This window comes from Pseudophryne corroboree, chromosome 1, assembly GCF_028390025.1.
Source record: "Pseudophryne corroboree isolate aPseCor3 chromosome 1, aPseCor3.hap2, whole genome shotgun sequence".
Classification (NCBI taxonomy): domain Eukaryota; kingdom Metazoa; phylum Chordata; class Amphibia; order Anura; family Myobatrachidae; genus Pseudophryne; species Pseudophryne corroboree.
Genome location: NC_086444.1, coordinates 318,698,179 through 318,725,750, shown reverse-complemented (window position 1 = coordinate 318,725,750; position 27,572 = coordinate 318,698,179). Strand labels below are relative to the sequence as shown.

The 27,572-nt window shown below is 44.3% G+C and overlaps 1 protein-coding gene across 13 annotated transcripts in view; it reads left to right on the top strand.

The window, feature by feature from the left end:
- NCOR2 (nuclear receptor corepressor 2) overlaps positions 1-23,134 on the top strand; it is a 713,121-nt gene extending 689,987 nt beyond the window's left edge. For 10 of the 13 annotated variants that reach the window (XM_063964578.1, XM_063964577.1, XM_063964590.1 and 7 more), the window contains 5 exons: positions 169-314; positions 6,123-6,176; positions 6,927-7,154; positions 8,590-8,766; positions 21,352-23,134. In XM_063964578.1, the coding sequence (XP_063820648.1) occupies positions 169-314; positions 6,123-6,176; positions 6,927-7,154; positions 8,590-8,766; positions 21,352-21,527 (781 nt within the window). In that variant the 3' untranslated portion in view covers positions 21,528-23,134. The remainder of the gene's footprint in view (positions 1-168; positions 315-6,122; positions 6,177-6,926; positions 7,155-8,589; positions 8,767-21,351) is intronic. The other 3 variants (XM_063964589.1, XM_063964586.1, XM_063964587.1) reach the window with 2 other exon arrangements.
- Positions 23,135-27,572: the final 4,438 nt, after the last annotated feature.

Genomic DNA, 27,572 nt, shown 5'->3' with positions numbered 1-27,572 from the left:
ACCTTTACTGTATCGGTCTAGTTATTATGGATTATTGTGCTGTCTTCTTGACGAGAACAACTTGAGCCGTTCAGAAAATTATTACATACCTATGGACAGACACTGAAATGTTCTTAAGTATTTTTTTGTATTGCAATGTATACATTGTGTATATTTTTCTCTCTGCAGAATGGGTTCGAAATCCCCAGGGAACAACGCTCAACCCCCAGCGTTCTTCAGTAAGCTGACTGAGAGCACCTCTGCTATGGTTAAATCCAAGAAACAGGAGATCATTAAAAAGCTTAGTACAACCAACAGGAATGAGCCAGAGTATAGTAAGAGTTTCCATGTTTGTTTTTTCACACAGAAGAAGTTTGGATTGGGAGGAGGGTGGAAGCTTTATGCAGTTCTGGGACAAAATTTAAGGAGCTTGAGTTACCTCAAGTTTGTACTGTTCTAGAGTTGTGCCTAGGCACAGCAATGTTGCCAGGGTTGCTAAAGAGTTTTTGGCAAACCGTGATTGCCATGATGCTCTATACATAATACATTTTATGTAAAGAGGGACAGTTGCAAAGAGAGGACCAGGAGTTTTTAATTAACCTTGCTAGAGAGACTGGCAATCAGTGTGCTAATCTTTTACCAGTCTGTCTCGCTTGTTCTATATGCTGCTCCCAGCAACCTTTACCGGTGCTGGTAGCTGACAGAGGACTGTCCAGCTGGGAAATTAGCCTACTAGTCAGGCAAATTAGCAAGCTACTAGCTCTTCTTAAACATGCTTGCCACCAGAAACCTACCAAAGAGGGTTTATTTTTAAGGTCAAATATAAAATCATAACCTAAACACAAACAGCCACTTAATAAGATATGCATTAGGTAGGGAAATACACTATCCATACACATAGAACAACATTTCCATTAATGGCACAAGCAGCTGATAAGCATAAATATTTGAAAATAGGTTTGATAAGTGGAAGTTTTGTGCTCATCTGTTACGTGTAAGTGAACCTGTAATGCAGTTTTGAAATGCTAACTTTAATAGTAGTTTCAGTAAAAGCCTAGTTGCAATTTATGGTTATTAACACAAATCTCATTATTGAGAAACCTGCTGTAAGACTGTGGGCCTCCCCCTTGGTCATACATCCTGCTATAAAGCAGTCAATCAGAAACCTGTAAACGTTTGTGGCTGTCCACATTATTTCTTAGTTATTAAGACCATTCATATTTCCTCCTGCCCAAAACATAGGCAATTTCATGTATTGACTATAAAAGGTTCATGCTGATGTACATATACAGCTTAAACACATATTGTAACTGTTCACTTACCTGTATAATACAGATTTATCCTCTTACATGTAGCCTCAGTACGCCACATAACAGGAGATGCCTGGCGTGAATGAGCTGACAGGTCCAGTGCAACTCTGTTGGTGCTTGTGCATTCTGATTGCATAGTTTTGCAATAAGACACCTTTTAATGGAAAATGTTTTGCGTAAAGGTGCTTGGTGCTACATAGGCACGCCACAGAAGGGCTGTTTAAAGTGCAGGTAGGCTAGATGTAAGTGGACACATCTGTATGTACCGTGTTTCCCCGATAATAAGACACTGTCTTATTATTTTTTTTGGACAGAAAAACACCAGAGGGCTTATTTTCAGGGGAGGGCTTATTTTAATGAACATTAACAGCAATTTTAATAAACAGGTAAATGTGAACAAAAAAAATGTTGAGTTCTTCTTTTATCCTCCATCATGCCCCCTGAGTGCTTATTTTATCCTCCATCATGCCCCCTGAGTTCTTCTTTTATCCTCCATCATGCCCCTTTTATCCTCCATCATGCCCCTTTTATCCTCCATCATGCCCCTTTTATTCTCCATCATGCCCCTTTTATCCTCCATCATGCCCCCTCACTCCCGCTTACATACCGGGTTTTTATGTTGTCCTGCCTCAGCTCTCCTCCGCGGCACTGCTCTCAATGGCGCCAGCAAGCAAATCACTGGGGAAGAACAGGATGACGCGCTCACTGCTGCAGCTCTGATTGGATGCAGCTCGGAGCGCGGCGTGCGTTTCACCCGGGGGAAGGGGGGGGGTGCATACAGAGGGTACCGTAATGTCGCGTGTAGCGCAGGGGATCACCTTCACTACAGTAGCAATCTCAATAGGGCCTATTTTCGGGGGAGGGCTTATTTTAGAGGAATCTTACACAGTAAGGGGAGGGCTTATTTTCGGGATAGGTCTTATTATCGGGGAAACACGGTAGGTTTATGGAGAGGACTGTTATTCAACCTTTATATACCATGTAAGTGGGTGGGCGGGCTCTTAGATTCTGTAGTTTCAGCCAATTGGCATATAATAAGCAATAGCATGTGTGTACACACAGGTTTGAGTGCTGACAGGTGAAGCAAATAACATTGATGATCTTGTTACAATGGCACCTGTCAAGGGGTGGGATATATTAGGCAGCAACTGAATAATCAGTTCTTGATGTGTTGGAAGCAGGAAAAATGACCAAGTGTGTGAGGATCGAACAACTGTGATGATTAGATAACTGGGTCAGAGCTTTTCCGAAACGGCAGGTCCTGTAGGATGTTCCCGGTATACAGTGAGTTAGTATCTACCAAAAGAAAGGACAACCGGTGAACCGGCGACAGGCTCATGGGTTCCCAAGATTCATTGATACGTGTGGGTTGCAAAGGCTATCATGTCTGGTGCGATCCCACAGAAGAGCTACTATAGCGCAAATTGCAGAAAAAGTAAATGCTGGTTATGATAGGTCAGAACACACAGTGCATCGCAACTTGCTGCATAGCTGCAGACCGCTCAGAGTGTCCATGCTGACCCCTGTCCACTGCCAAAGGCTCCTACAATGGGCATGTGAACATCAGAACTGCACCATGGAGCAATGGAAGAAGGTGGACTGGTATGTTTTTCTTTTACATCATATGGATGGCTGTGTGCATGTGTGTCATTTGCTTTGGGAAGAGATGGCACCAGGATGCACTATGGGAAGAAGGCAAGCTGGCGGAGTCAGTGTGATGCTCTGGGCAATCCTCTGCTCGGGATCCTTGGGTCCTGGCATTCACTGACACATATCACCTACCTAAACATTGTTGCAGACCAAATACACCCCTTCATGGCAACAGTATTCCCCGATGGCAGTGGCCCATTTCAGCAAGATAATGCGTCCCGCCACAAAATTGTTCAGGAATGGTTTGAGGAACATGACAAAAAGTTAAAGATATTGAGCTGGCCCTCCAAATTCCCAAGATCTCAATCCGAGCATCTGTGCTGGAAAAACAAGCATGAGTCATGGAGGTCCCACCTCGGAACTTACAGGACTTAAAAGATCTCCTGCGAATACCTTTGCGCCAGATAGCACATGGCACCTTCAGAGGTCTTGTGGAGTCCATGCCTCGACGGGTGTTTTGGTGGCAATATTATTGGAGTTTTATTGTTATGGCTGATCTGTGTACCTTTGTGTGGGACTCAAACAACAGCCTACTAAATGTCCCAATGTATATTTGTTGGATTTTCTTTGCTTTCATTCGTAGCGCCTGCCAGCAAATCAGCAAAGTGCAGTCTGTTTCAGAAGATAAAAGGGATCCTGGGGAAACCAACTTTCCTTTTGTTTGGATTTTAGACAAAAGGCGCCATTGTAACAGCACCTTTTGGTCCTCTTCAAATCCAAACTGTCTGCAAATGTACTGATCCTTTTTACACATTTCTCAATATTTATGGCAGACACAGTTACAGTAAAAAATAAAATAGAAGAAACGTTTTGCCTTTTGTCTTCATAGTCTTCACTAACCTCGATAGGTATGTGAATGATCATATACAAAATTTCATAAAACACCATTTCTAACATGCAGGTACAAATGCCAAAACAAATACAGTACCTAACAATATGGTGCACGCCGCATTATTTATTGATTTAAACATCAGATCTGACCCAAATGACAAAATAATGTGGGATCAGGGACATTTGCATCCAATACAGGGAATATCATAAAAATAGTTACAGCTGAGGAGTATGCTGTTTCTTGGGCTGTTTTTCATTTTACGTACGTTAGTAGAAAAATAATTAAATCCTTTTAATGCAATAACGGTTTTAGGGGTATATGCAATTGCCGGCGAATCGCGGCAATTTTTCGCCCGTTTTTTAATTCGACACAATTCGACCGTCGAATTTCGGCAAGTGGGTCCCGAAATTCAACATATTCAATAAAAAACGGATTCGACAGTCCCGCTGTCGAAAAACGGCCTATTTGACGGATTTTGATCCGATTTTAAAAAACAGGTGAAAACCCGAAAAAAAATTGCGGGGGTCCCCCCTCCAAAGCATAACCAGCCTTGGGCTCTTCGAGCCGGTCCTGGTTCTAAAAATCCGGGGGAAAAACTGACAGGGCATCTTCCGTATTTTTAAAACCAGCACCGGGCTCTGCGCCTGGTGCTGGTGCAAAAAATACGGGGGACAAAAAGAGTAGGGGTCCCCCGTATTTTTTACACCAGCATCGGGCTCCACTAGCTCGACAGATAATGCCACAGCCGGGGGTCACTTTTATACAGCGCCCTGCGGCCGTGGCATTAAATATCCAACTAGTCACCCCTGGCCGGGGTACCCTGGGGGAGTGGGGACCCCTTCAATCAAGGGGTGTCCCACCCAAGGGCCAGGGGTGAAGCCCGTTGCTGTCCCCCCCCCATCCAAGGGCTGCGGATGGGGGGCTGATAGCCTTGAGAAAATTGAAAGAATATTGTTTTTTCCAGTAGTACTACAAGTCCCAGCAAGCCTCCCTCGCAAGCTGGTACTTGGAGAACCACAAGTACCAGCATGCGGGAGAAGAACGGGCCCGATGGTACCTGTAGTTCTACTGGAAAAAAAATACCCAAATAAAAACAGGACACTCACACCGTGAGAGTAAAACTTTATTTCACACATGTCGACACACACATACTTACCTATGTTCACACGCCGACCTCTGTCCACTTGTCCAAGTAGAATCCACGGTGTACCTGTGAATAAAATTATACTCGCCTGATCCAGTGTCCTGTGGTCTTTTATTATAATCCTCGTACTTGGCAAAACAACAAAACGGCAACCCGGACCAAACGGACTGAAAGGGGTCCCATGTTTACACATGGGACCCCTTTCCACGAATGCGGAGTCCCCCCCGTGACTGCTGTCACAGAAAGGTCCCTTCAGCCAATCAGCGAGCGCAACGTCCTGGCACTCTGTCAGACAGCGCATCGCAAAGCCAGGGGTGACTAGTTGGATATTTAATGCCACGGCCGCAGGGCGCTGTATAAAAGTGACCCCCGGCTGTGGCATTATCTGTCCAGCTAGTGGAGCCCGATGCTGGTATAAAAAATACGGGGGATCCCTACGCTTTTTGTCCCCCGTATTTTTTGCACCAGCACCAGGCGCAGAGCCCGGTGCTGGTTTTAAAAATATGGGGGATCCCCTGTCACTTTTTTCCCCGGATTTTTAGAACCAGGACCGGCTCGAAGAGCCCGAGGCTGGTTATGCTTAGGAGGGGGGACCCCCACGCAATTTTTTTTCTGATTTTTAACATTCCATTTAAAAAAAAAATATATATATATATATATATATATATATATATATTTAAAAATATATAAATAATACTTGTGCCTCAAAAATAGACAAACCAAGTACCTAATCCCTTCTAATATAAATAGATATGCTATTACCAATAAAAAAAAACACAAAAAAAACATGTTTTTAAAAAAATTTATTAGATTCCGCCAGCAAAGTGTGGAGGATTGAAAATGACGAATTTACTGTCTAAAAGCACTGTTGTCGAATTTACAAACTTCAATTGAATATACTTTTGTCGAAATGCCGCATTTGTACCATTGCAGAAATGTCGAATTTGACAAATGTCGATTTTCAAAAAGTCGAATTTGGAAAGTTTGTTTTTTTGACGAAAAGTACTGAATTGCATTGTCGAATTTTTTTGGGGGGCGAAAATGTCCAGTTTTTCGACATTTTCGGTAATTCGACCGCAATTGCATATACCCCTTAAAGTTAAAGAATGTAGCCATAATATTTGTACTGACAAGTGATTTCCTTCTATGAAAATGTGGTTGTGAAACAGTGAATTATACTAGAATGTTATTTTGTTTTACTTGCCAGATATTGGACAGCCGGGAACAGAGATATTTAACATGCCAGCCATTACAGGATCAGGTAATGCATTTATATTTTTAGGAAGTGGTAACAATGCATTGTGCTGGGCTAGATATTTTGTCTTCACAGATTGAGAGATTAGTAGTTAGGACTTAAGGGGGGTACACACGGAGAGATCCGTGCTTAAAATCTAAGCAATCTTGCTAGATTGCTTAGATTTTAAGCACGGATCTGCCGTGTGTATGCCCTCCAGCGATAGCGATGCGCGGCCCCGCGCATCGCTATCGCCGATGCTAGATTGAGCTGCATGCAGGCTCAATCTAGCGGGTCACTCACTTCACCGTTGTGTGAAGTGAGCGGCCCCCCGTCGGCTTTCCCCCTCACTCAGCACATCGCGCTGTGCTGAGCGGGGTGAGAGATGTGTGCTGAGCGGTCTGTGTTAAGATCGTTCAGCACACATCTCTCCCGTGAGTACCCCCCTTTAATGGGAGAGATTCAGATGTTTGAAAAGTCAGTTGGGAGTCTGTCTGTTCCTATCTAATAGACAGGAAAAAATAGACACCCAACAGACTTTTCAAACATTTGACTCTCCCCCTGTGACTCTCTCTGTTTCACATAATATGCAGTTATAATAATTCTGATATTGACGTGAATTAGGCTTGTATCTAAGGTAAACAACTTCAGAGTGGAACCTGTAGATCACATTGATGCTGTCATAGTCACAGACGTAGCCTTTTTTTAAATTTATTTTTATTTTATTTTTTTGTGTACATATATTCTTTCTTTTACTTTTACCCTATTTTTTGCCAGGACCAATTGGTTGCAGAACGCAAGCTGTGCAGGAGAGCTCCAGCAGTAACATAGGGTTGGAGGCCATAATTAGGAAGGCCCTAATGGGTAAATATGATGAGCAGTGGGAAGACCGCTCAGCACTCAATACCAATGCTTTTAACCCTTTGAATGCCAACGCAAGCCTGCCCTCTGCTATACCTATAACAGCTGCTGATGGACGGAATGACGACATGCGGTCCTTGCCAGGTCTGCTGCTTTATTTTTCATTTCACACTTTTTTGGTCTACCCTACTGGTTTTTTTTTAAATATATATATATTTTTTTTTTTCTACGCTCTCCTTTCTTCTCTTGGTTTATCATTTTTGTTTCTTGCCATTGCTGTTAACCACTTAAAGCTCTCCCTGCTTCCTTCTCTGTGGCACTTATGATGTTCCAAACTGTTCTATCCACTGACAAAGTTATGAGTTTTATAATTAACCACCATAGTGCTACGTCATATTCATGTACGTCCTATCAGTCTGTTGAAATAGTCAATTTGCATGATTGTTATTTACTGTACAGAAAAGAGTGTATCAGGTCTAAGAGTGTAATTTATAATACTGAAAAAATCTCATAGGTAGGGAATGCAGAGAAGGAATGCTAGTGGTATTGAATATCTAAATAAAAATATAACCTTTATCAACAGATACAATTTAAAATACAGTGGTCAAAAAAAATGTATCTAATCATAATATACACAAGAAAAAACTGTTCCTAACAAAGTAAAGCAATCAAAACAAGCTAAATCGACTGAGGTTAAACTTTTCATACAGATTACATAAATGCAAGATAGTTCATTAGACAAGACATGGAAACAGTAAGAAAAGTTTAGTCCATTGTTTAATCATACTGCTTTCACATTGCTTTTAGCAGGTCGCACCCGGGACTTGTGCACGGGTCCTTCTTGGGTGCAACCGCCTTGAGACACCTTTCAGACTGGCAGCTCCGACGTGGCATATTGCTGTGTTGATGAAGTCACCGGGTCACGTGCCGAGGCGGCCCTTGAACATCAGATGATCTCCAAGTGCCGCTTGCTCCTACAGTGTATTGAATGGGTAACGGGCATTGACCCGGCAACCCGTTCACACTGCACAGCAACTCGGATCCGAACCGTGTTTAAAGCAGGGTTAAAATTGAAAGTTGAAATGCTCGGTTGCTCTACCCGGGATATTTCTTCTGGCCCTTTTCACACAGCACAAAAATCCGGGTTGCTGTGCGTACACGTGCAATAACCCGGGTTATTTTTAGCAGTGTGAAAAGGGTATTAATGTATTATTTAGTATAGGTGTGTTTTTTCCCCCTCTCATTTTGATTTTTAATGAATGCCCTGGATATTTTGGAATTTCTTCATGTGTGTGAGCATGGGAGCCTACTTTCTAAAATGATTGGGGTTGCGTGTATTACATCCACAGTATAACTCAAAAGTGCTATTCATAAACATAACTGGATAAAGCAAAAATATTGGACGAGCACCCATAGCACTCACAGAGCTGGCTCCAGTGTACACGAGTGTTCCAAACTGTATTAGATACTCCTACAGGAAATGAACTTTGCTAGTGCTCTTCACAATCCATATTTAATTTTCCTGTGCTTAGGGGCTTTTAAAATGCTTTAGGTTTGTTTGTTTGTTTGTTTATTTTAGGTAGTGGAGGGAAACCCAAGATGTCCAGACCAAGTAGCCGGAAGTCAAAGTCCCCTGCACCAGGACAGCCTACTGGAGAGAGGCCTCCCTCTGCTTCATCTGTACACTCAGAGGGTGACTGCAACCGGAAAACCCCCTTAACAAACAGAGTGTGGGAGGAGAGGCCATCCTCTACAGGTGAGGGAGAAGGGCTATTCCTGTCGCCTGTGTCCACTGTGCGTCTTTCTTTTCTCCGGCAGGGTCCACAGGTTATCCACAGGATGACATGGGGATATGACGTAGCGACAGAGGATTGGCACCAAACGATCTAAGCTTTCAGCCTCCCAGGATGCAACAAGCCCGTCCCTATATCCCCGCCTCCTGGCTCAGGCAAATCAGTTTTTTGTTTGGTGCGGCAGGAGCTGGACCATGGTCAATAGGTCTGCTGGTTTTTAGCAGCCATAAGCTTTTTTATTTTATTATTATAGTCTTACTACACTGCTCAAAAAAATAAAGGGAACACTAAAATAACACATCCTTGATCTGAATGAATGAAATATTCTTATTAAATACTTTGTTCTTTACATAGTTGAATGTGCTGACAACAAAATCACACAAAAATTATCAATGGAAATCAAATTTATTAACCCATGGAGGTCTGGATTTGGAGTCACCCTCAAAATTAAAGTGGAAAAACATACTACAGGCTGATCCAACTTTGATGTAATGTCCTTAAAAGAAGTCAAAATGAGGCTCAGTAGTGTGTGTGGCCTCCACGTGCCTGTTTACTGCTGTTTCTTTCGCTGTGCGACCGAATACGTTTAAACTCCTATATAAGGTAGTGCAGTAATATTTTTCTCCTACATACTTGAAATGTATCTGTACTTGATTATGTGCTTATTATACTAATGTATACCCTGTGACTGATTGCTGACTTTACTAATAATTCTGTCAGTCTTCTGTGTATTCCGATCCTCAATGCTGGTGTAAAGCAGGGACAGATCGGATTGTATGTCACTTTAACAAAATTTTTAAGTGATTGCAGTCACAAATTGTGTAGTAACACTACAGGTGTGTGATTTATTTATCATGTCTAAGAGAGGCAAGGGTGAGGAGGATACACTCTCCACAGCAGCACCAACACTTATTTCATGTTTGTCTTACAAAGCTGGGTTAACCTCTCAGCATCTGGTTCAAAATGGATTATGTGCAAATTGTTTTAGCTTTCACCAAAGCCTCTTAAATAATCCGAGGCAGGCACAGGTTCAAGTTGAACACACATGGGCTACTTTTGCACAGACATTATCCAGTATAGCTGAGCAGATAATGCCAGCTCCTACACCAGGGATAGGTTACCCTATTAACCTTTACATGCAACATTCCACCTGGGGTTTATTACATCCAGCGCAGGAATAGGCAGACTCTCAACAAAAGCAGGCTGAAAGGGCAGTGGTAAGTAAATCACATAGACATGAACCAACATCTTCACAGTCTACACATGTTTCAGATCAGGACTCATCGTAGGATTGAGGACTCCTCGCACTCCGGGTCTGCATACAGAGACGAGGAGAAAGGCCTCTGCTCAATGGACATACCTGAGCTAATTAGTGCTATGAAAGCCATTCTATTCTTCGAGGAGGCAGCGGAGCCTTTGTTAAAATCTAAGGCGCCTGTGTTTAAACGTCCCAAAACAGTTAGGACTGGGTTTCCAGGGTCAGATCAGCTGACACAAGTTATGCAAGAGGTCTAGGTTATGCCCAGTAAGAAGTTTAGGATTCCAAAGAAATGGAATTCCATTTATCCTCTTCTGGCTGGGGACTGTGTAAAAAGGGAGGTGGCTCCCAACATAGATACGCATGTCATTCGATTGGTGCGAAAATCTACATTACCTCTGTCTTCAACATCATTAAATGATGCCACGGAAAGGAAAGCAGATGGTTTTCTAAAATCCATTTTCTTTGTCTGGGGCAATCATAAGACAAGCCATGGCTTCAGCCTTGATGGCAAAAGCAGTGGCAGCCTGGGCTGATGCATTGGAGGATGACCTTTCAATGACCTCTAGAGAGCAGAAGTCCCATAGTGCACATATCAAACAGGCGGCTATTTTTATGGAAGAAGCAGCTTTGGATATGGGTACTATTGCTTCTCGGGCATCAGTCTCAGCAGTAGCAGCTCGCAGAGCAGTTGGCTACGTACATGGAAAGCTGACTCAGAATCCAAGAAGGTTCTGGAGTATTTGCCTTTTACTGAAGATCTTCTTTTTGGTACAGAATTAAACAGTTTTTTAGATTCAGAAGCAGATTCCGAGAAAGTAAAGTTTCCTTCCACACACACATCAAGCCTAGATTTCCAGCTTTTCGGCACTTTCGGACTCGAGAAAAAGCAAAAGGAAAGGGTTATGGCAAACTGTCTCAATCTGACAAGTCTGCTAAGACTAAAAAGCATTGGGCTACCAGAGAATCGGCTTCCAAATCAGAAGATAAGCCATGAGCCTGATGGTGCGGGCCTCCACCTGGGGGACCCCAGGGTGGGAGACCGACTTCTTCAGTTTGCACAGATCTGGCAGCAGTCTACCACAGATGCCTGGGTGCAAGAAGCGGTATCTCACGGTTATGCGTTTGCATTCAAGAACCACCCTCCTCAAAGGTTTTTTTGTACCAGCCCGTCTTCAGTGAAAACGAAGGCCTGGGCTTTGCAAGAGACAGTTCAGAAGTTGCTTCAGTCAGGAGTGATAATTCCAGTTCCTCCTGCGCAACGAGTACAAGGTTTTTATGCCAACTTGTTTCTATTCCAGGAGCCAAATGGGTCGTTCCGGCCCATACTCAATCTCAAAGTGCTGAACAAGTACATTTGGGTGCCTCGGTTTCATATGGAAACTTTACATTCCATTATTTTGCCTATTGAGCCGGAGGATTTTTTGGTATCCCTGGATATCCAGGATGCTTACCTACATGTTCCTATAGCACTGTCCCATCAGCGCTATCTCAGGTTTGTTATCCTAAAGCATCATTTTCAGTTTCAGGCTCTACCATTTGGACTGGCCACAGCTCCCAGAGTATTCAACAAAATTAAGGTGGTAATGGCATCTTATCTCCGTCAGCAGGGGATAAGGGTTTTTCCATATCTCGATGACTTATTAATCCTGGCAGGAATTGCTTCAGTGTCATCTGCAACAGACAATAGCTTGTTTACAGAGGCACAGTTACCTCATAAATTGGGCTAAGTCGTCCCTGGTTCCGTCACAACGGATGACTCATTTGTGGGCTGTGCTGGATTCAGGTCTTCAGAGAGTAATTCTAGCTCTGAACAAAATATCTAAAATTCAGTCAAGGTTTCAGGAGCTGCTACACAGTCAAAGGGTATCAATTCACGCTGCAATGCGTGTCATGGGGTTGATGGTGTTGACATTCAACATGGTGGAGTATGCTCAGTTCCATTCGAGGCCTCTGCACCATCTGATCCTTTCCAAATGGAATGGTTTTCATCAGACAATAAAAACGCAGACTATGGTCCTTCCTCTTGAAGTAAGGAGGTCATTAGCCTGGTGGCTACAGACATACCATCTGGACAGAGGGGAGACCCTTTTGGATATCAGAATGTGAAATTCTGACAACAGATGCCAGTCTTCAGGGCTGGGGAGCGGTGTCAGGAAGGAGTTGCTACCAGGGGCAGTGGACCAAGGAAGAGAGTTGCCTGCCAATAAATATATTGGAACTTCGGGCCATATATATGGCACTATTCAGGTAAAGAACACCCTTCAGGGGAAACCAGATCAAATCCGCTCTGGCAATGCAAAGGCAGTAGGGTACCTCAACCATCAGGGAAGAATTTGCAGCCAGAATGCAATGAAGGAGGTAAGTCTCACGTTAAAGTGGGCAGAACTTCATCATCCAGCCTTGTCCGCAGTGTTCAGTCTGGAGTCCTAAACTAGGAAGTGGATTTTCTCAGTGGACACTCCATTCATGCAAAAGAATGGGCTTTACACCCAGAGGTCTTCCAAATTCTTATAGACAAATGGGGTTACCGGAAATAGATCTCATGGCGTCACGTCAGAATAACAAAGTTCCCGCATACAGGTCAAGAACAAAGGATCCCAAAGCGATCTTTGTGGATGCCCTGTCAGTGAGATGGGACTTTGATCTGGCCTGTGTGTTTCCACCAATCGCCCTGTTACCCAGGGTGATGCGAAAGGCAAAACAAGGAAGGGGCGCCGTAATACTAATAGCTCCAGCTTGGCCCAGAAGACATTGGTACACAGATCTGCAGAGGATGTCGATGGATGCTCCATTCCTACTCCCTCAACGTTAAGATCTGCTGTCTCAGGGTCCTTGCTATCACAAGCACCTAGATCAACTGTCTTTGATGGCGTGGCTCTTGAGACTTCCTTCCTGAAGGCAAGGGGATTCTCACAACAGGTAATTCAAGCATTGCTCAGAGCAAGGAAACCTTCCTCAGCTCGCATTTATCACTGAATATGGCAAGCCTATATTCAATGGTGCAGTGACCGGAAATTTGACCCTAAGTCTTTTAGAGTTTCCAGAGTCTTAGCATTCCTTCAGGCAGGAATGGACAACTGTCTATGGGTGGCTTCCTTGAGCATGTAAGTGTCAGCATTATAAGGTTCCAAAAGAAAATTGCTAACCTACAGGATGTGTGCACTTTTTTTCAGGGAATGCTGCACATTCAACCTCCTTTTTGTTCCTCCTACAGTGCCTTGGGACTTTAGGACTAAACTTAAGGCCCACGTTGCCCCATTTGAAACACTAAAACGAGTGGATCTTAAATGGTTGACAGTGAAAGTTCTCTTTCTACTGGCTATTGCTTCAGCTAGAAGAGTTTCAGATTTAGGGGCTTTGTTATGTCGCCCTCCTTTTCTGATTTTTTTATCCAGATAGAGCGGTTCTCAGAACCAAATCTGGGTATCTTCCTAAGGTGGTGTCTAAATTCCACCGTAACGAAGAAATTGTAGTCCCGGCCTTCCAAGGACCGGACCTTTCATCGGGCGATGCATCGTTGGGCGTAGTTCGTGCCTTAAGGATCTACGTGGATCGTACCAGTGCCATCAGAAAAACAGACACACTCTTCGTTCTCTACGGATTTCTCAAGAGAGGATGGCCTACTGATAAGCAGACACTGGCGAGGTGGCTTTGGATGACTATTTCAGAAGCATATTCTCAAGCTGATCTCCCTGTTCCGGCTAATGTCTCTACTCACTCTACTCGTAAGGTAGGTCCATCATGGGCAGCACAACATGGTGCTTCAGCAGAACATATGTAAGGCAGCCACATGGTCTTCCATTAACACATTCATTAGACATTATGCCTTTGATACCTTTGCCTCTCAGGACGCTGAATTTGGGCGAAGGGTTCTCCTGTCCAATCAGTAGCGTCCCCACCACTAAATTGCTTTGGGACATCCCGATGTTATCCTGTGGACCCTGCCGGAGAAATAATCGTTATGGTAGACTTACCGTTGATAACGCTGTTTCTCCTAAGTCCACAGGATACACAGGGATTCAATCCTGACGCACCTGATTTGGAGATCCTTTCACTCACTAACCCTCTTCCTTCTTGTACGGAAGGGTGTGCATTTGTGGTGGTCTCGCCTGATTAGGGCTCTTTATAATGCTCCAGCCTTGAGCTTTGGAAAAACAACTGATATGCCTGAGCCAGGAGGCGGGGATATACGGACGGGAGGCCGAAAGCTTTGATCGTTTGGTGCCAATCTGCTGTCGCTGCCTCATATCCCAATGTTATCCTATGGACTTAGGAGAAATAGAGTTATCAACGGTAAGTCTACCATAACGATTATTTTCCCATCAGCCTTAGTGAATTGTGACCATCGTTTTGATTAATCACTTTTATACATCCAGATCAGGTTCAATACTTTTAGGTCTTCATTAAAAACTCATTAGACAATTGAATGCAGTACATTATATATGTTCAGCCTTTCAAGCTTTTTTGCAAATAACAATAGGTCTGCATGTTCTTTGTTATGGAAGGTTCATATTCATTGGTTGTTCTAATGGAAAGTACTTGAATGATAAAGCACCAGTAGACAATAATTGGTTATCCCCATTTTATCCCTCAACCTCATAACCTGTTTCCAGTAAAGTATGGCAATAGATGTTGTTCGGTCACCTGAACAGGACTTTCAGCAGGATTTTGCGCACAGAAGGTGATGGTGCTCATCTGAATTCTGTAATATCTCAAGGAGGTTGGGAGATTCTGTAACTGCTGTTGTGAAATCAGGGAAGACTTAGATATTGTAAGGCAGGCATTCCCAACCACAGTCCTCAAGGCACATTAACAGTCCAAATTTTAATTATGCCGTACTTGAGCACATGTGACTTAATTAGTTCCTTGTTTATCTTGATTTAACCAATGGTACTCAAGCATGCCCCTGTTGGACCGGCTTATCCCTGCTGCAGGGTGATAGCATGGAAACCTTGGGCTTAAGTATGACACATCATCCCTGGCCCGAACTGGATTCTCTTGCAGTGTCCTAGTTCCTTGTTGTCACTCTCTTAACCAGCAGATTTTAACTTTCTATCAAACAACCCCTTAGCTCGATGCTTCCTGCTTTAAATCCTTAATTCCCTCCCTTTCTCTCTCTCTTTCCTATTTGGTTTCCCCCCCCCCTGTCTTTTGGCTATTTACTAAATGGCCCAAAAGTCCTAACTCTAGTGTAAAGCCCTTTAACTGAAGATAGAGCTTAGTCTGGATGTCAAGAAAGCACATTTTACTTAATGTAATATTTATTTTTCTCTAACGTCCTAGTGGATGCTGGGAACTCCGTAAGGACCATGGGGAATAGCGGGCTCCGAAGGAGGCTGGGCACTCTAGAAAGATTTAGGACTACCTGGTGTGCACTGGCTCCTCCCACTATGACCCTCCTCCAAGCCTCAGTTAGATTTCGTGCCCGGCCGAGGTTGGATGCACACTAGGGGCTCTCCTAGTGTGCATATAGAAAGTATAATTTTAGGTTTTTTATTTTCAGTGAGACCTGCTGGCAACAGGCTCACTGCAGCGAGGGACTAAGGGGAGAAGAAGCGAACTCGCCTGCTTGCAGCCGGATTGGGCTTCTTAGGCTACTGGACACCATTAGCTCCAGAGGGATCGACCGCAGGCCCAGTCCTTGGTGTTCGGTCCCGGAGCCGCGCCGCCGTCCCCCTTACAGAGCCAGAAGCAAGAAGAGGTCCGGAAAATCGGCGGCAGAAGACATCAGTCTTCACCAAGGTAGCGCACAGCACTGCAGCTGTGCGCCATTGCTCCTCATGCACACTTCACACTCCGGTCACTGAAGGTGCAGGGCGCTTTGGGGGGGGGGGGGGGGCGCGCCCTGAGCTGCAATAAAAACACCTTGGCTGGCAAAAATACCACAATATATAGCCCTAGAGGCTATATATGTGGTAAATTCCCCTGCCAGAATCCAGAAAAAAGCGAGAGAATAGGCCGCGGAAAAGGGGCGGAGCTATCTCCCTCAGACACACTGGCGCCATTTCTCCTTCACAGATCCGCTGGAAGGAAGCTCCCTGGCTCTCCCCTGCAGTCTACACTTCAGAACAGGGTAAAAACAGAGAGGGGGGGGCACTAAATTTGGGCGCAATACATATATAATATAAAAAAGCAGCTATAGGGGACATAACTTAGTTAGTCCCTGCATTATATAGCGCTCTGGTGTGTGCTGGCATACTCTCACTCTGTCCCCCTAAAGGGCTTTTGTGGGTCCTGTCCTCATTCGGAGCATTCCTTGTGTGTGTGCGGTGTGTCGGTACGGCTGTGTCGACATGTTTGATGAGGATAATGATGTGGAGGCGGAGCAGATGCCTTTAGAAGGGATGTCACCCCCTGCGGGGCAGACACCTGAGTGGATGGGCTTATGGAAAGTAATGAGTGCACGTATGTACTCCTTATATAAGAAAATCGACGACATGCCAAATGTGGGACAGCCGACTTCTCAGCTCGTGCCTGCCCAGGCGTCGCATGGGTCGTCAGGGGCTCTAAAACGCCCGCTACCTCAAGCAGACCCAGATGTCGACACGGATACTGACACCAGTGTCGACGACGATGAGTCAAACCTGATGCCCACTAAGGCCATTCACTGTATGATTGAGGCAATGAAAGAGGTGTTAAACATTTCTGATATAACTACCGGTACCACTAAAAAGGGTATTATGTTTGGAGAGAAAAAACTACCCGTAGTTTTTCCCCCATCAGATGAATTAAATGAAGTGTGTGAAGAAGCGTGGGCTTTCCCTGATAAAAAATTGGTAATTCCTAAGAAGGTACTAATGGCGTTCCCTTTCCCGCCAGAGAATAGGTCACGTTGGGAAACACCCCCTAGAGTGGATAAAGCGGTCACACGTTTGTCTAAAAAGGTGGCACTACCGTCTCCGGATACGGCCGCCCTCAAGGAACCTGCTGATAGAAAGCAGGAGGCGATCCTGAAGTCTGTATATACACATACAGGCATTCTACTTAGGCTAGCTATTGCGTCAGCTTGGATGTGCAGTGCTGCTGCTGCGTGGTCAGATAAACTGTCAGAAAATATTGACACATTAGACAGAGACACGATCCTGTTAACCATAGACCATATAAAAGACTCAGTCTTATATATGAGAGATGCACAAAGGGAAATCTGCTGATTGGCATCTAAAGTAAATGCATTGTCCATTTCTGCTAGGAGAGGCTTATGGACTCGCCAGTGGACAGGAGATGCAGATTCAAAAAAGCACATGGAAGTGTTACCATATAAGGGTGAGGAATTATTTGGGGATGGTCTCTCGGACCTAGTTTCCACAGCAACGTCTGGGAAGTCAGCATTTTTACCCCATGTCCCCTCACAGCCTAAGAAGGCGCCGTTTTATCAGGTTCAGTCCTTTCGGACCCAGAAAAACAGGCGTGGAAAAGGCGGGTCCTTTCTGTCCAGAGGCAGAGGTAGGGGAAAAAGACTGCAACAAACAGCAGGTTCCCAGGAGCAAAAGTCCTCCCCCGCTTCTTCTTCCAAGTCCGCCGCATGACGGTGGGGCTCCACAGGCGGAGCCAGGTACGGTGGGGGGCCGCCTCAAGAATTTCAGCGATCAGCGGGCTCGCTCACAGGTGGATCCCTGGATCCTTCAAATAGTATCTCAGGGGTACAAACTGGAATTCGAGGCGTCTCCACCCCACCGGTTCCTAAAATCTGCCTTGCCGATTGCTCCCTCAGACAGGGAGGCGGTGCTTGCGGCAATTCACAAGCTGTATTCCCAGCAGGTGATAATCAAGGTACCCCTACTTCAACAAGGCCGGGGTTACTATTCCACACTATTTGTGGTACCGAAACCGGACGGTTCGGTGAGACCCATTTTAAATTTGAAATCCTTGAACACATACATAAAAAAATTCAAGTTCAAGATGGAATCGCTCAGGGCGGTTATTGCGAGCCTGGACGAGGGGGATTACATGGTATCCCTGGACATCAAGGATGCTTACTTGCATGTCCCCATTTACCATCCTCACCAGGAGTACCTCAGATTTGTGGTACAGGATTGCCATTACCAATTCCAGAAGAATCTTTCAGTGGGACCTGTTGGACCAGTGGTCCGGATCGCATCTTCAGATGCATCGCTTGATAACCCTGTCTCCAAGAACCAGGGTGTCGCTACTGTGGTGGCTGCAGAGTGCCCATCTTCTAGAGGGCCGCAGGTTCGGCATACAGGACTGGGTCCTGGTGACCACGGATGCCAGCCTTCGAGGCTGGGGGGCAGTCACACAGGGAAGAAACTTCCAAGGACTAGGGTCGAGTCAGGAGACTTCCCTTCACATAAATATTCTGGAACTAAGGGCCATCTACAATGCCCTAAGTCAAGCAAAATCCCTGCTCCTACACCAGCCGGTGCTGATCCAGTCAGACAACATCACGGCAGTCGCCCATGTAAATCGACAGGGCGGCACAAGAAGCAGGATGGCGATGGCGGAAGCCACAAGAATTCTCCAATGGGCGGAGAATCATGTACTAGCACTGTCAGCAGTGTTCATTCCGGGAGTGGACAACTGGGAAGCAGACTTCCTCAGCAGACACGACCTCCACCCGGGAGAGTGGGGACTTCATCCAGAAGTCTTCCAGATGCTGGTAAACCGTTGGGAAAAACCACAGGTGGACATGATGGCGTCCCGCCTCAACAAAAAGTTAAAAAGATATTGCGCCAGGTCAAGGGACCCTCAGGCGATAGCTGTGGACGCTCTAGTGACACCGTGGGTGTACCAGTCGGTTTATGTGTTCCCTCCTCTGCCTCTCATACCAAAGGTATTGAGAATAATAAGAAAGCGAGGAGTAAACACCATTCTCGTGGTTCCGGATTGGCCAAGACGAGCGTGGTACCCGGAACTTCAAGAGATGCTCTCAGAGGACCCGTGGCCTCTACCGCTCAGACAGGACCTGCTACAACAGGGGCCCTGTCTGTTCCAAGACTTACCGCGGCTGCGTTTGACGGCATGGCGGTTGAACACCGGATCCTAAAGGAAAATGGTATTCCGGAGGAAGTCATTCCTACGCTTATTAAGGCCAGGAAAGATGTTACGGCAAAGCATTATCACCGCATATGGCGGAAATATGTTGCATGGTGCGAGGCCAAAAAGGCCCCAACAGAGGAATTTCAACTGGGTCGATTTCTGCATTTCCTGCAAGCAGGAGTGAATATGGGCCTAAAACTAGGCTCCATTAAAGTACAGATCTCGGCTCTGTCGATTTTCTTTCAAAAAGAACTAGCTTCAGTACCTGAAGTTCAGACATTTGTGAAAGGAGTGCTGCATATTCAGCCCCCATTTGTGCCTCCTGTGGCACTGGCACCTTGGGATCTCAACGTGATGTTGAGTTTCTTAAAATCACATTGGTTTGAGCCACTAAAAACCATGGATCTGAAATATCTCACGTGGAAAGTGGTCATGTTATTGGCCTTGGCTTCAGCCAGGCGAGTGTCAGAATTGGCGGCTTTATCATGTAAAAGCCCTTATCTGATTTTCCATATGGATAGGGCAGAATTGAGGACTCGTCCCCAGTTTCTCCCTAAGGTGGTGTCAGCGTTTCACCTGAACCAGCCTATTGTGGTGCCTGCGGCTACTAAGGATTTGGAGGACTCCAAGTTGCTAGACGTTGTCAGGGCCCTGAAAATATATGTTTCCAGGACGGCTGGAGTCAGAAAATCTGACTCGCTGTTTATCCTGTATGCACCCAACAAGCTGGGTGCTCCTGCTTCTAAGCAGTCTATTGCTCGCTGGATTTGTAGTACAATTCAGCTTGCACATTCTGTGGCAGGCATGCCACAGCCAAAATCTGTAAATGCCCATTCCACAAGGAAGGTGGGCTCATCTTGGGCGGCTGCCCGAGGCGTCTCGGCTTTACAACTTTGCCGAGCAGCTACTTGGTCAGGGGCAAACACATTTGCAAAATTCTACAAATTTGATACCCTGGCTGAGGAGGACCTGGAGTTCTCTCATTCGGTGCTACAGAGTCATCCGCACTCTCCCGCCCGTTTGGGAGCTTTGGTATAATCCCCATGGTCCTTACGGAGTTCCCAGCATCCACTAGGACGTTAGAGAAAATAAGAATTTACTCACCGGTAATTCTATTTCTCGTAGTCCGTAGTGGATGCTGGGCGCCCATCCCAAGTGCGGATTGTCTGCAATACTTGTAAATAGTTATTGTTAACTAAAGGGTTATTGTTGAGCCATCTGTTGAGAGGCTCAGTTTTTCATACTGTCAAACTGGATATAGTATCACGAGTTGTACGGTGTGATTGGTGTGGCTGGTAAGAGTCTTACCCGGGATTCAAAATCCTTCCTTATTATGTCTGCTCGTCCGGGCACGGTGTCCTAACTGAGGCTTGGAGGAGGGTCATAGTGGGAGGAGCCAGTGCACACCAGGTAGTCCTAAATCTTTCTAGAGTGCCCAGCCTCCTTCGGAGCCCGCTATTCCCCATGGTCCTTACGGAGTTCCCAGCATCCACTACGGACTACGAGAAATAGAATTACCGGTGAGTAAATTCTTATTATAAAACTTATTGATAAAAACTTTAATCCTAGGGTGTGCCGTAAAACAATAATGCTGATATTAGGGCGCCAGGATTCAAGAGAGTTTGGGAACCACTGGTATTGTGTAATTAATGAAAGATTGAAATTTGTAGACTCTTAATTTTTTTTTGTGTCTTTTTTTTATTTTGAGTCTCTAACCATGGGCCTAATTCAGACCTGATCGCAGCAGCAAATTTGTTAGCTAACGGGCAAAACCATGTGCATTGCAGGTGGGGCAGAATTTAGATTTCAGTTTGAACACACCCCACCCAAATCTAACTCTCCCTGCACATGTTATATCTTCTCTCTCCCCACCCACCCTTCTCCCACCCTGCAGTGCACATGATTTTGCTCATTAGCTAACAAATTTGCTGCTGTGATTGATCAGATCTGAATTACCCCCTATGTTCCATTGTAAACGAAAGTTTACGTTTTGGGTGTAGTTCCCCTTTAAGGCAGTGGTTCTCCACCTTGACCCTCAAGTTTTCCTAGCAGGTCATGTTTTTTGAGGGTTTCTGTTTATGGAAGCAGGTGGGATAATTACTGACCCAGCATTATAGATTACCTCACCTGTGCATGATTAAAGAAATCCACAAAATAGTGTATGACTTGCTGGTTGTACTTGAGCACTGGAGTTGAGAACACCTGCTGTTAAGGTAACTTTAAATTAAAAAGAAAGATTCATCAAAGATCTGACAGTGTAATCTGATATTAATTTTCTTCTTTGCTGCAGGGTCAACGCCATTTCCATACAATCCATTAACAATCAGACTTCCTACCAACCTTGTTGCTGCTCCACCCTCAACAAGCATTCCTCAGAGCAACTCTACCACCCCACAGAGAGCTCGGGATGAGGAGCCAAAACCACTGCTTTGCTCCCAGTATGAAACTCTCTCTGACAGCGAGTGACAACATCTTTGTGGCCAGCCTGTCAATACTGGACCTTTGACCTTGAAAGACTCCCCACAGCCAATCTGAATGCTCAGAAGCAGCCAATGTGGTATCGTGACTGGAAAACTGGGATTTAAAAAAAGAAGAAAAAAAAGTCTGTAGTATGAAAAGCCTTAAAATGACTCCCTAATCTTCAAATGAGGGACCAATTTTTATTTGGTTTCTGGACACGACTGCTCACAAATGAGTAGAGTCCCAGACCTCGTAGAAGATTGGATTTTTTTCAGCTCTTTACTCAGGGGATATTTCCACCTGGTGCTTTGCTATATTGCATTGGTTTGTTAACAAAGCTGACTTGTAAACGTGATGACGTATGTCTGTGTACATTGTATATGTATGTACATGTGTTCATATGCACTTAAGATATATACACATTCCAATTTATTGCACACAGACCTAGCAGTGCAGAGCAGCTGCTTGCATGGCCATTGCAGGACTGTTACCAGTTTGGTTAGGATCCTACCAAAGGCTCCCTTACCATGTGTTTCTCCTTGACGCAACAGTGACAACGCTGACGGCACTTGATATGTTTTCCCCGGCCTTCACCTCTACTTACGGAATGTTCTGCTGAAGGATTAGTAGTAGTAAAGAGACAACCTTTTGTGCAAACACTGCATGTTCTCTCCATCTTTGCTGGCGCACCCTCACTGTACATAGCGTGGCTAGGATCTAAGCAGCCTCACTTGTAGGTTGCTCATTGGCACTCAGTCCTAATGATGCTGACATTTCCCTTGTCTTATTTTTCTACTTTTTTTTTTTCTACTGCCAGTGGGCAATTGACAAATAAAGAACATAAAGGATGCAAAAGATGAAATCGGTCACCTGTTAAAGATAAAACTTACTGTTGTGATTATATTATTGATTGACAGGCAGAGCTTTGGGCTGAAGAGCAAACTCTTTTAATGTACTTGCTTTGCCTGGGAGAGCTCGGTAAAGGTATCTATTATCAGGCGATAAACAGGGTATGCTCTTTTTAGCATGTTTTCAAATATACAGTTGCTAATCCCATTAGATAAAGGGGTAAGAAAAAAAACACACGTTCTAAGTGCTTTTCTTTTTTTCCCACCATGACAACAGATGAGGCTTGTGCGACAACATATAGTCCCGCGCATGATGCCTTATTGCTTCAGAGTGTTCCAAGAACATCATATTGTCCCTAAAACTGAAATGAGCATGAAAATTGCTGCGACCCTGTTATTTAGTATAACAGTAGCCATCCTTTTTGTTTTTGTCTTGACCTGTGTGTATTTGTCTATATACTTGTTTCGTTAACCCCAGGTCATATATACACACTTACACACATGGCATAGAGGCTTAACCTACAACTTATTCTTACCACTTGCCACCTTTGTATTAATCCAATAGGAAGCTGGTACATCATCTGTTGATGTGACTTGAAATTGACTCTCCAAACCATAGTTTTGGGTGTTATTTTATTTTCTGTAAAGCGAACATGTCATGTATAATAAATTGTTTTTGTTTCTTTTCTTTTTTTTTTTTTATACAGGGAATGATATAGTAACTATATATTGTGAAAATGACAAATAAATTAAAGTATTACCTTTGTAGACTTCCCCATATGTTTGCTGTAGGGGCTGGCCTTTTCTTGCTTGTGTGGGTGTATAATCATACTTTACGCTGTTGTACACACTATTTATGTTGCCAGGCAGAATGCTGCCAATGAGGTCCAGTATATAAGATTTTTTTATTTTTATTGCAGGCTTACTTATAATGTATCGGTCACTTCATATAGTGTCGGCAGCCATAAACTCTGTCTTCGCCCAGAAATTCACTGGTGCGTTGCTGGGTTTTCGGGAACAGCTGCTGCATGTTAATGAATGTTGGTGGAGCTGAGAAAATGGTTGCTTCCACTGTGAGCAGGTGTTTGTGAACCTGTAAAAGTAAGCATAAGAGGAGTTGCACAATAAACCATGGGCTTTTAGTAATGAAGATGAACATGTCTCTGCAGAGCTGCACAGCAGGATAAATAAAGGACAAAGTGGGAACATTTCTGCTGCTGTTTTGCTTTTTACATTTTTAGAGGCGATATTTACCAAAGCACGGAGACAGATAATGTACCAACCAATTAGCTTGGTTCGTACTTTATCTATCTCAAATCAGCTTGTGACTGTAATTTTACAGGCTGTGTTTGAAACAACAGCTAGGAGCTGATTGGTTGGTACATTATCTGTCTCCAAGCTTTGGTAAATTACCCAATTAAGCTGGATACACACCTATACAATCCATGACCCGAACAGGCGAACGGGCCTGTACAGATGTGTATGCATGTAGATTGCAGGAGCATTAGCCAATAAACGGCTTATAACACTCCTGCAACGGCCGGGGATCAAGAGGTTGCATCTTATGTGGAGTCTATTATTTGTCGGCCCGACCTCCCAATTCCATAGAAGCCAGTACACACTGAGCTATTTGTAGCACAGTGTGTACGAGGCATGCAGGCGGCTCTCGGGAGGTCAAGCTGGGGACACTACTCAGCTGATCGGCAGAGTTTACCTGATCAGCCGAGTGATTGTAAAAATGTGTAACCAGGTTAAGAATACAAAATTGGCAGCATACGATTGCACTTAATGATGTATATGTGATAATATACCCTATTATATACCTTTTATAAGTTATCAGTGGTTAACCACATACAGTACTCTGTCACCATAAAACAAGCTAAGCTTTTTTTTTAGGGTATTGCATTCTATAGTAGCTTTGTATATCACTATTTACTATTGATAGTATCCATCCTTTCTGAATATTAGGTATTCCGTGGTTCTTAATAGTGAATATTCCATGGTTCTTAATAAAAGTGACATTTCTACTGTTTTATTACAGGTAAATATAAAGTAGGGTTTATTAGTCACCAATATGATTTGTGACAATATTTGAGCCAAAATCCACGGCTGGATGTAATGGCGTCCCAGTGTGTGGGATGCCAGCCAAACTCTGACTTTTTTTAAAGCGGCATCCATTTACAAGGCATGGTTTTGCCTTGTAAATGGCTGCCTCTTTTAAAAAAAAGTCTGAGTTTGCACCTCCTGGAAACTCAGAGGCCAGTACATCCCGCCGCCAGTGTTTGTCTGTGTTTATTTGACCTCACTGCTCATAGTAGTGGAATTATATTGTTACTAAGGAATAAAGGTGCCATGCAGTGGCGCACCCAGGGGGGGTTTCCGAGTACCCAGAAACCCCCCTCCACTAAAAAAAAAATTTTTTTTTTTTTTTTTTTTTGCGGCATGAGTATTATTAATGACTGTCTAGCGTCCTCTGCAGCCTGCTGTCTTCCTGGTGGCACTTGCAAGTGCAATAAAAGTTTACTTTATTTTAATTATAGTACATATATATCCATGTGCCTACATATATACACATGTATATACATACATACATACATACATATAAACACACACACACATGATATATATATATATATATACATGTGTATATATATATGTGTACTGTATGTGTGTGTATATATATATATATATATATATATATATATATATGTATGCATGTTTAATATGCTATGTATATGGGTTTACTACAATCTCCCGGCGGCCGGCCTCCCGGCGACCAGCATACCGGCGCCGGGAGGCCGGCCGCCAGCTTACCAACAGTGTGGCGAGCGCAAATGAGCCCCTTGCGGGCTCGCTGCGCTCGCCACGCTACGCGCGCCACACTATTCTTTTCTCCCTCCAGGGGGGTCGTGGACCCCCACGAGGGAGAATAAGTGTCTGTATGCCGGCGGTCAGGCTCCCTGCGCCGGTATGCTGGTCGCCGGGAGCCCGACCGCCGGCATACTGAAGACCACCCGTGTATATGTATGTATGTATATATATATATATATATATATATATATATATATATATATGTGTGTGTAGATATATGTGTATATATATATATATATATATATATATATATATATATACACACACACACACAGACACACTAGTTTTACAGACCCAGCATATACTGGGTCACCTCAGTCCCCACCCCCGTGATTGGCTCCGCCCAGTTCTGGAAACCCCCCCCCCCCCCCCCCATGCAAATCCTGCGTTTGCCACTGCCATGATTCTACAACTTTTTTTTTTTTTTTTTTTTTTTATACTGTAGGTTATCAAAATGTATTCATTTTATTTTTGCCAAATCATTGCAACTATGTGAGTGAGTATATTGATTTTGTATGATAACTTAGCTTTTAATGTGATCAGGCCCATACGGCAGACAGTACAGCATAAAGCAGGGACACGCTCACTGTACACTGTGCAGGTGATCACTGCAGTGGGAAATGGTAAATGGAACTTTTCAGAAGGTGATTCTCATGTTTGACTTGGGGAACAGTAATAAAGAAAAGGTTACTAAAGTGCCAGATAAAGTCAGTGATATCAGCAAGTCCCAAAAGAGTGCCCCAGCAAAAGTCTTATTTTTCCTCTGTCTTTGCACCATTACATTTTAACTCTTAAGGTGGGTACACACTAATAGATATATCTGCAGATCAATTGATCTGCAGATATATCTATGTACGGATCGGGCAGTGTGCTGTGCATACACACTGCCCGATCCGTCGGGGACTGACATCATGAACTGGGCGTGCGCCCGCCCAGTTCAGCTGTCAATCGCCGCCGGCCGCCGCAGCATGTGTACGGGCGGTCGGACGACCACCCCGTCCGACCGCCCCATACACACACAGCGACGCGCCAATATATCGTTAGATATATTGGCTGTCGGCTGTGCTGCGCGGCCGACGCGATACGTCTGTGAACGATGGAGTTCACAGACGTATCGGCCGTACACACTGGCCGATGGTCCCGCGATATATCGGCCGTTCAAGAGAACGGCCGATATATCGACCAGTGTGTACGGGCCTTGCGGCGCACCACCAACAGACCAATAGTAAAAGGGAATTAAATGTCCTGGTATAAAATTTATATGTTGGTTAAAATACATTCATTAATTTACTAAATAGCTGAGGCACTAGGACTGTGCGTAATCCTACCTGCCTGGCTAGGAATAAAAGAAAACATACCTGCTTACTGATGCTTAAGATAAAGGTAAACATTAAGAAAAAAAATACTTAAGTGACGGATTGTTTTTCCATTTTTAAGTAAAATTAATTTCGACTTGTATTAATTAGCTTCATGTAATAATCAGAGTCTGAGTGTATACCCAAAGCAACTTTCCTGATATGAGAGAGAGGACGCTGACAAATTCTGTCTGAGGCAGTTTTCCAACACTGACGTTACAACAATTTTGCTATTTTAACAATGTGGAGATTAATACTATATTTTGTTTCCTCTGTTAGTGCAGATAGCCAGGAGGTGAAACTGAACATGAAGTGATAAACAGAATATTTTATCCAGTTCCATCCTGTATTGGCTGAAAGTTCTACAGTAAGGCGTACATCGCTGCAGTTATCACTTAGGTGAAATGTGTCCTATGCACACAGGTGTAAGTGATAAACATCTGATGAGAACACACTGATACTAACAATGGGGGTAATTCAGACATGATCGCTCCTCTGCGAATTTGCAGAGATTTGCGATCAGATAGTCGCCTCCCAGAGTGAAAACCCGCCCCGTCTAAGTCTGCGTCAGCCTTGCGAAAATGTCTGTCTTCGCTGGTCAGCTGCAAATCCATTCGCAACTCACAATCAAATCATTTCTCTAACGTCCTTGAGGATGCTGGGACTCCATAAGGACCATGGGGAATAGACGGGCTCCGCAGGAGATAGGGCACTTTAAGAAAGCTTTGGACTCTGGGTGTGCACTGGCTCCTCCCTCTATGCCCCTCCTCCAGACCTCAGTTTTACACTGTGCCCAGAGCAAGATGGGTGCACTGCAGAGAGCTCTCCAGAGTTCTCTGCCTAGAAGCATTTTTGTTTGGATTTTTTTTTCTACCTTTTACTACTTTTTCACAGGGAGCACTTCTGGCAACAGGCTCCCTGCATCGAGGGACTGAGGAGAGAGGAGCAGACCTTCTTGTCAAAGATAGGCTCTGCTT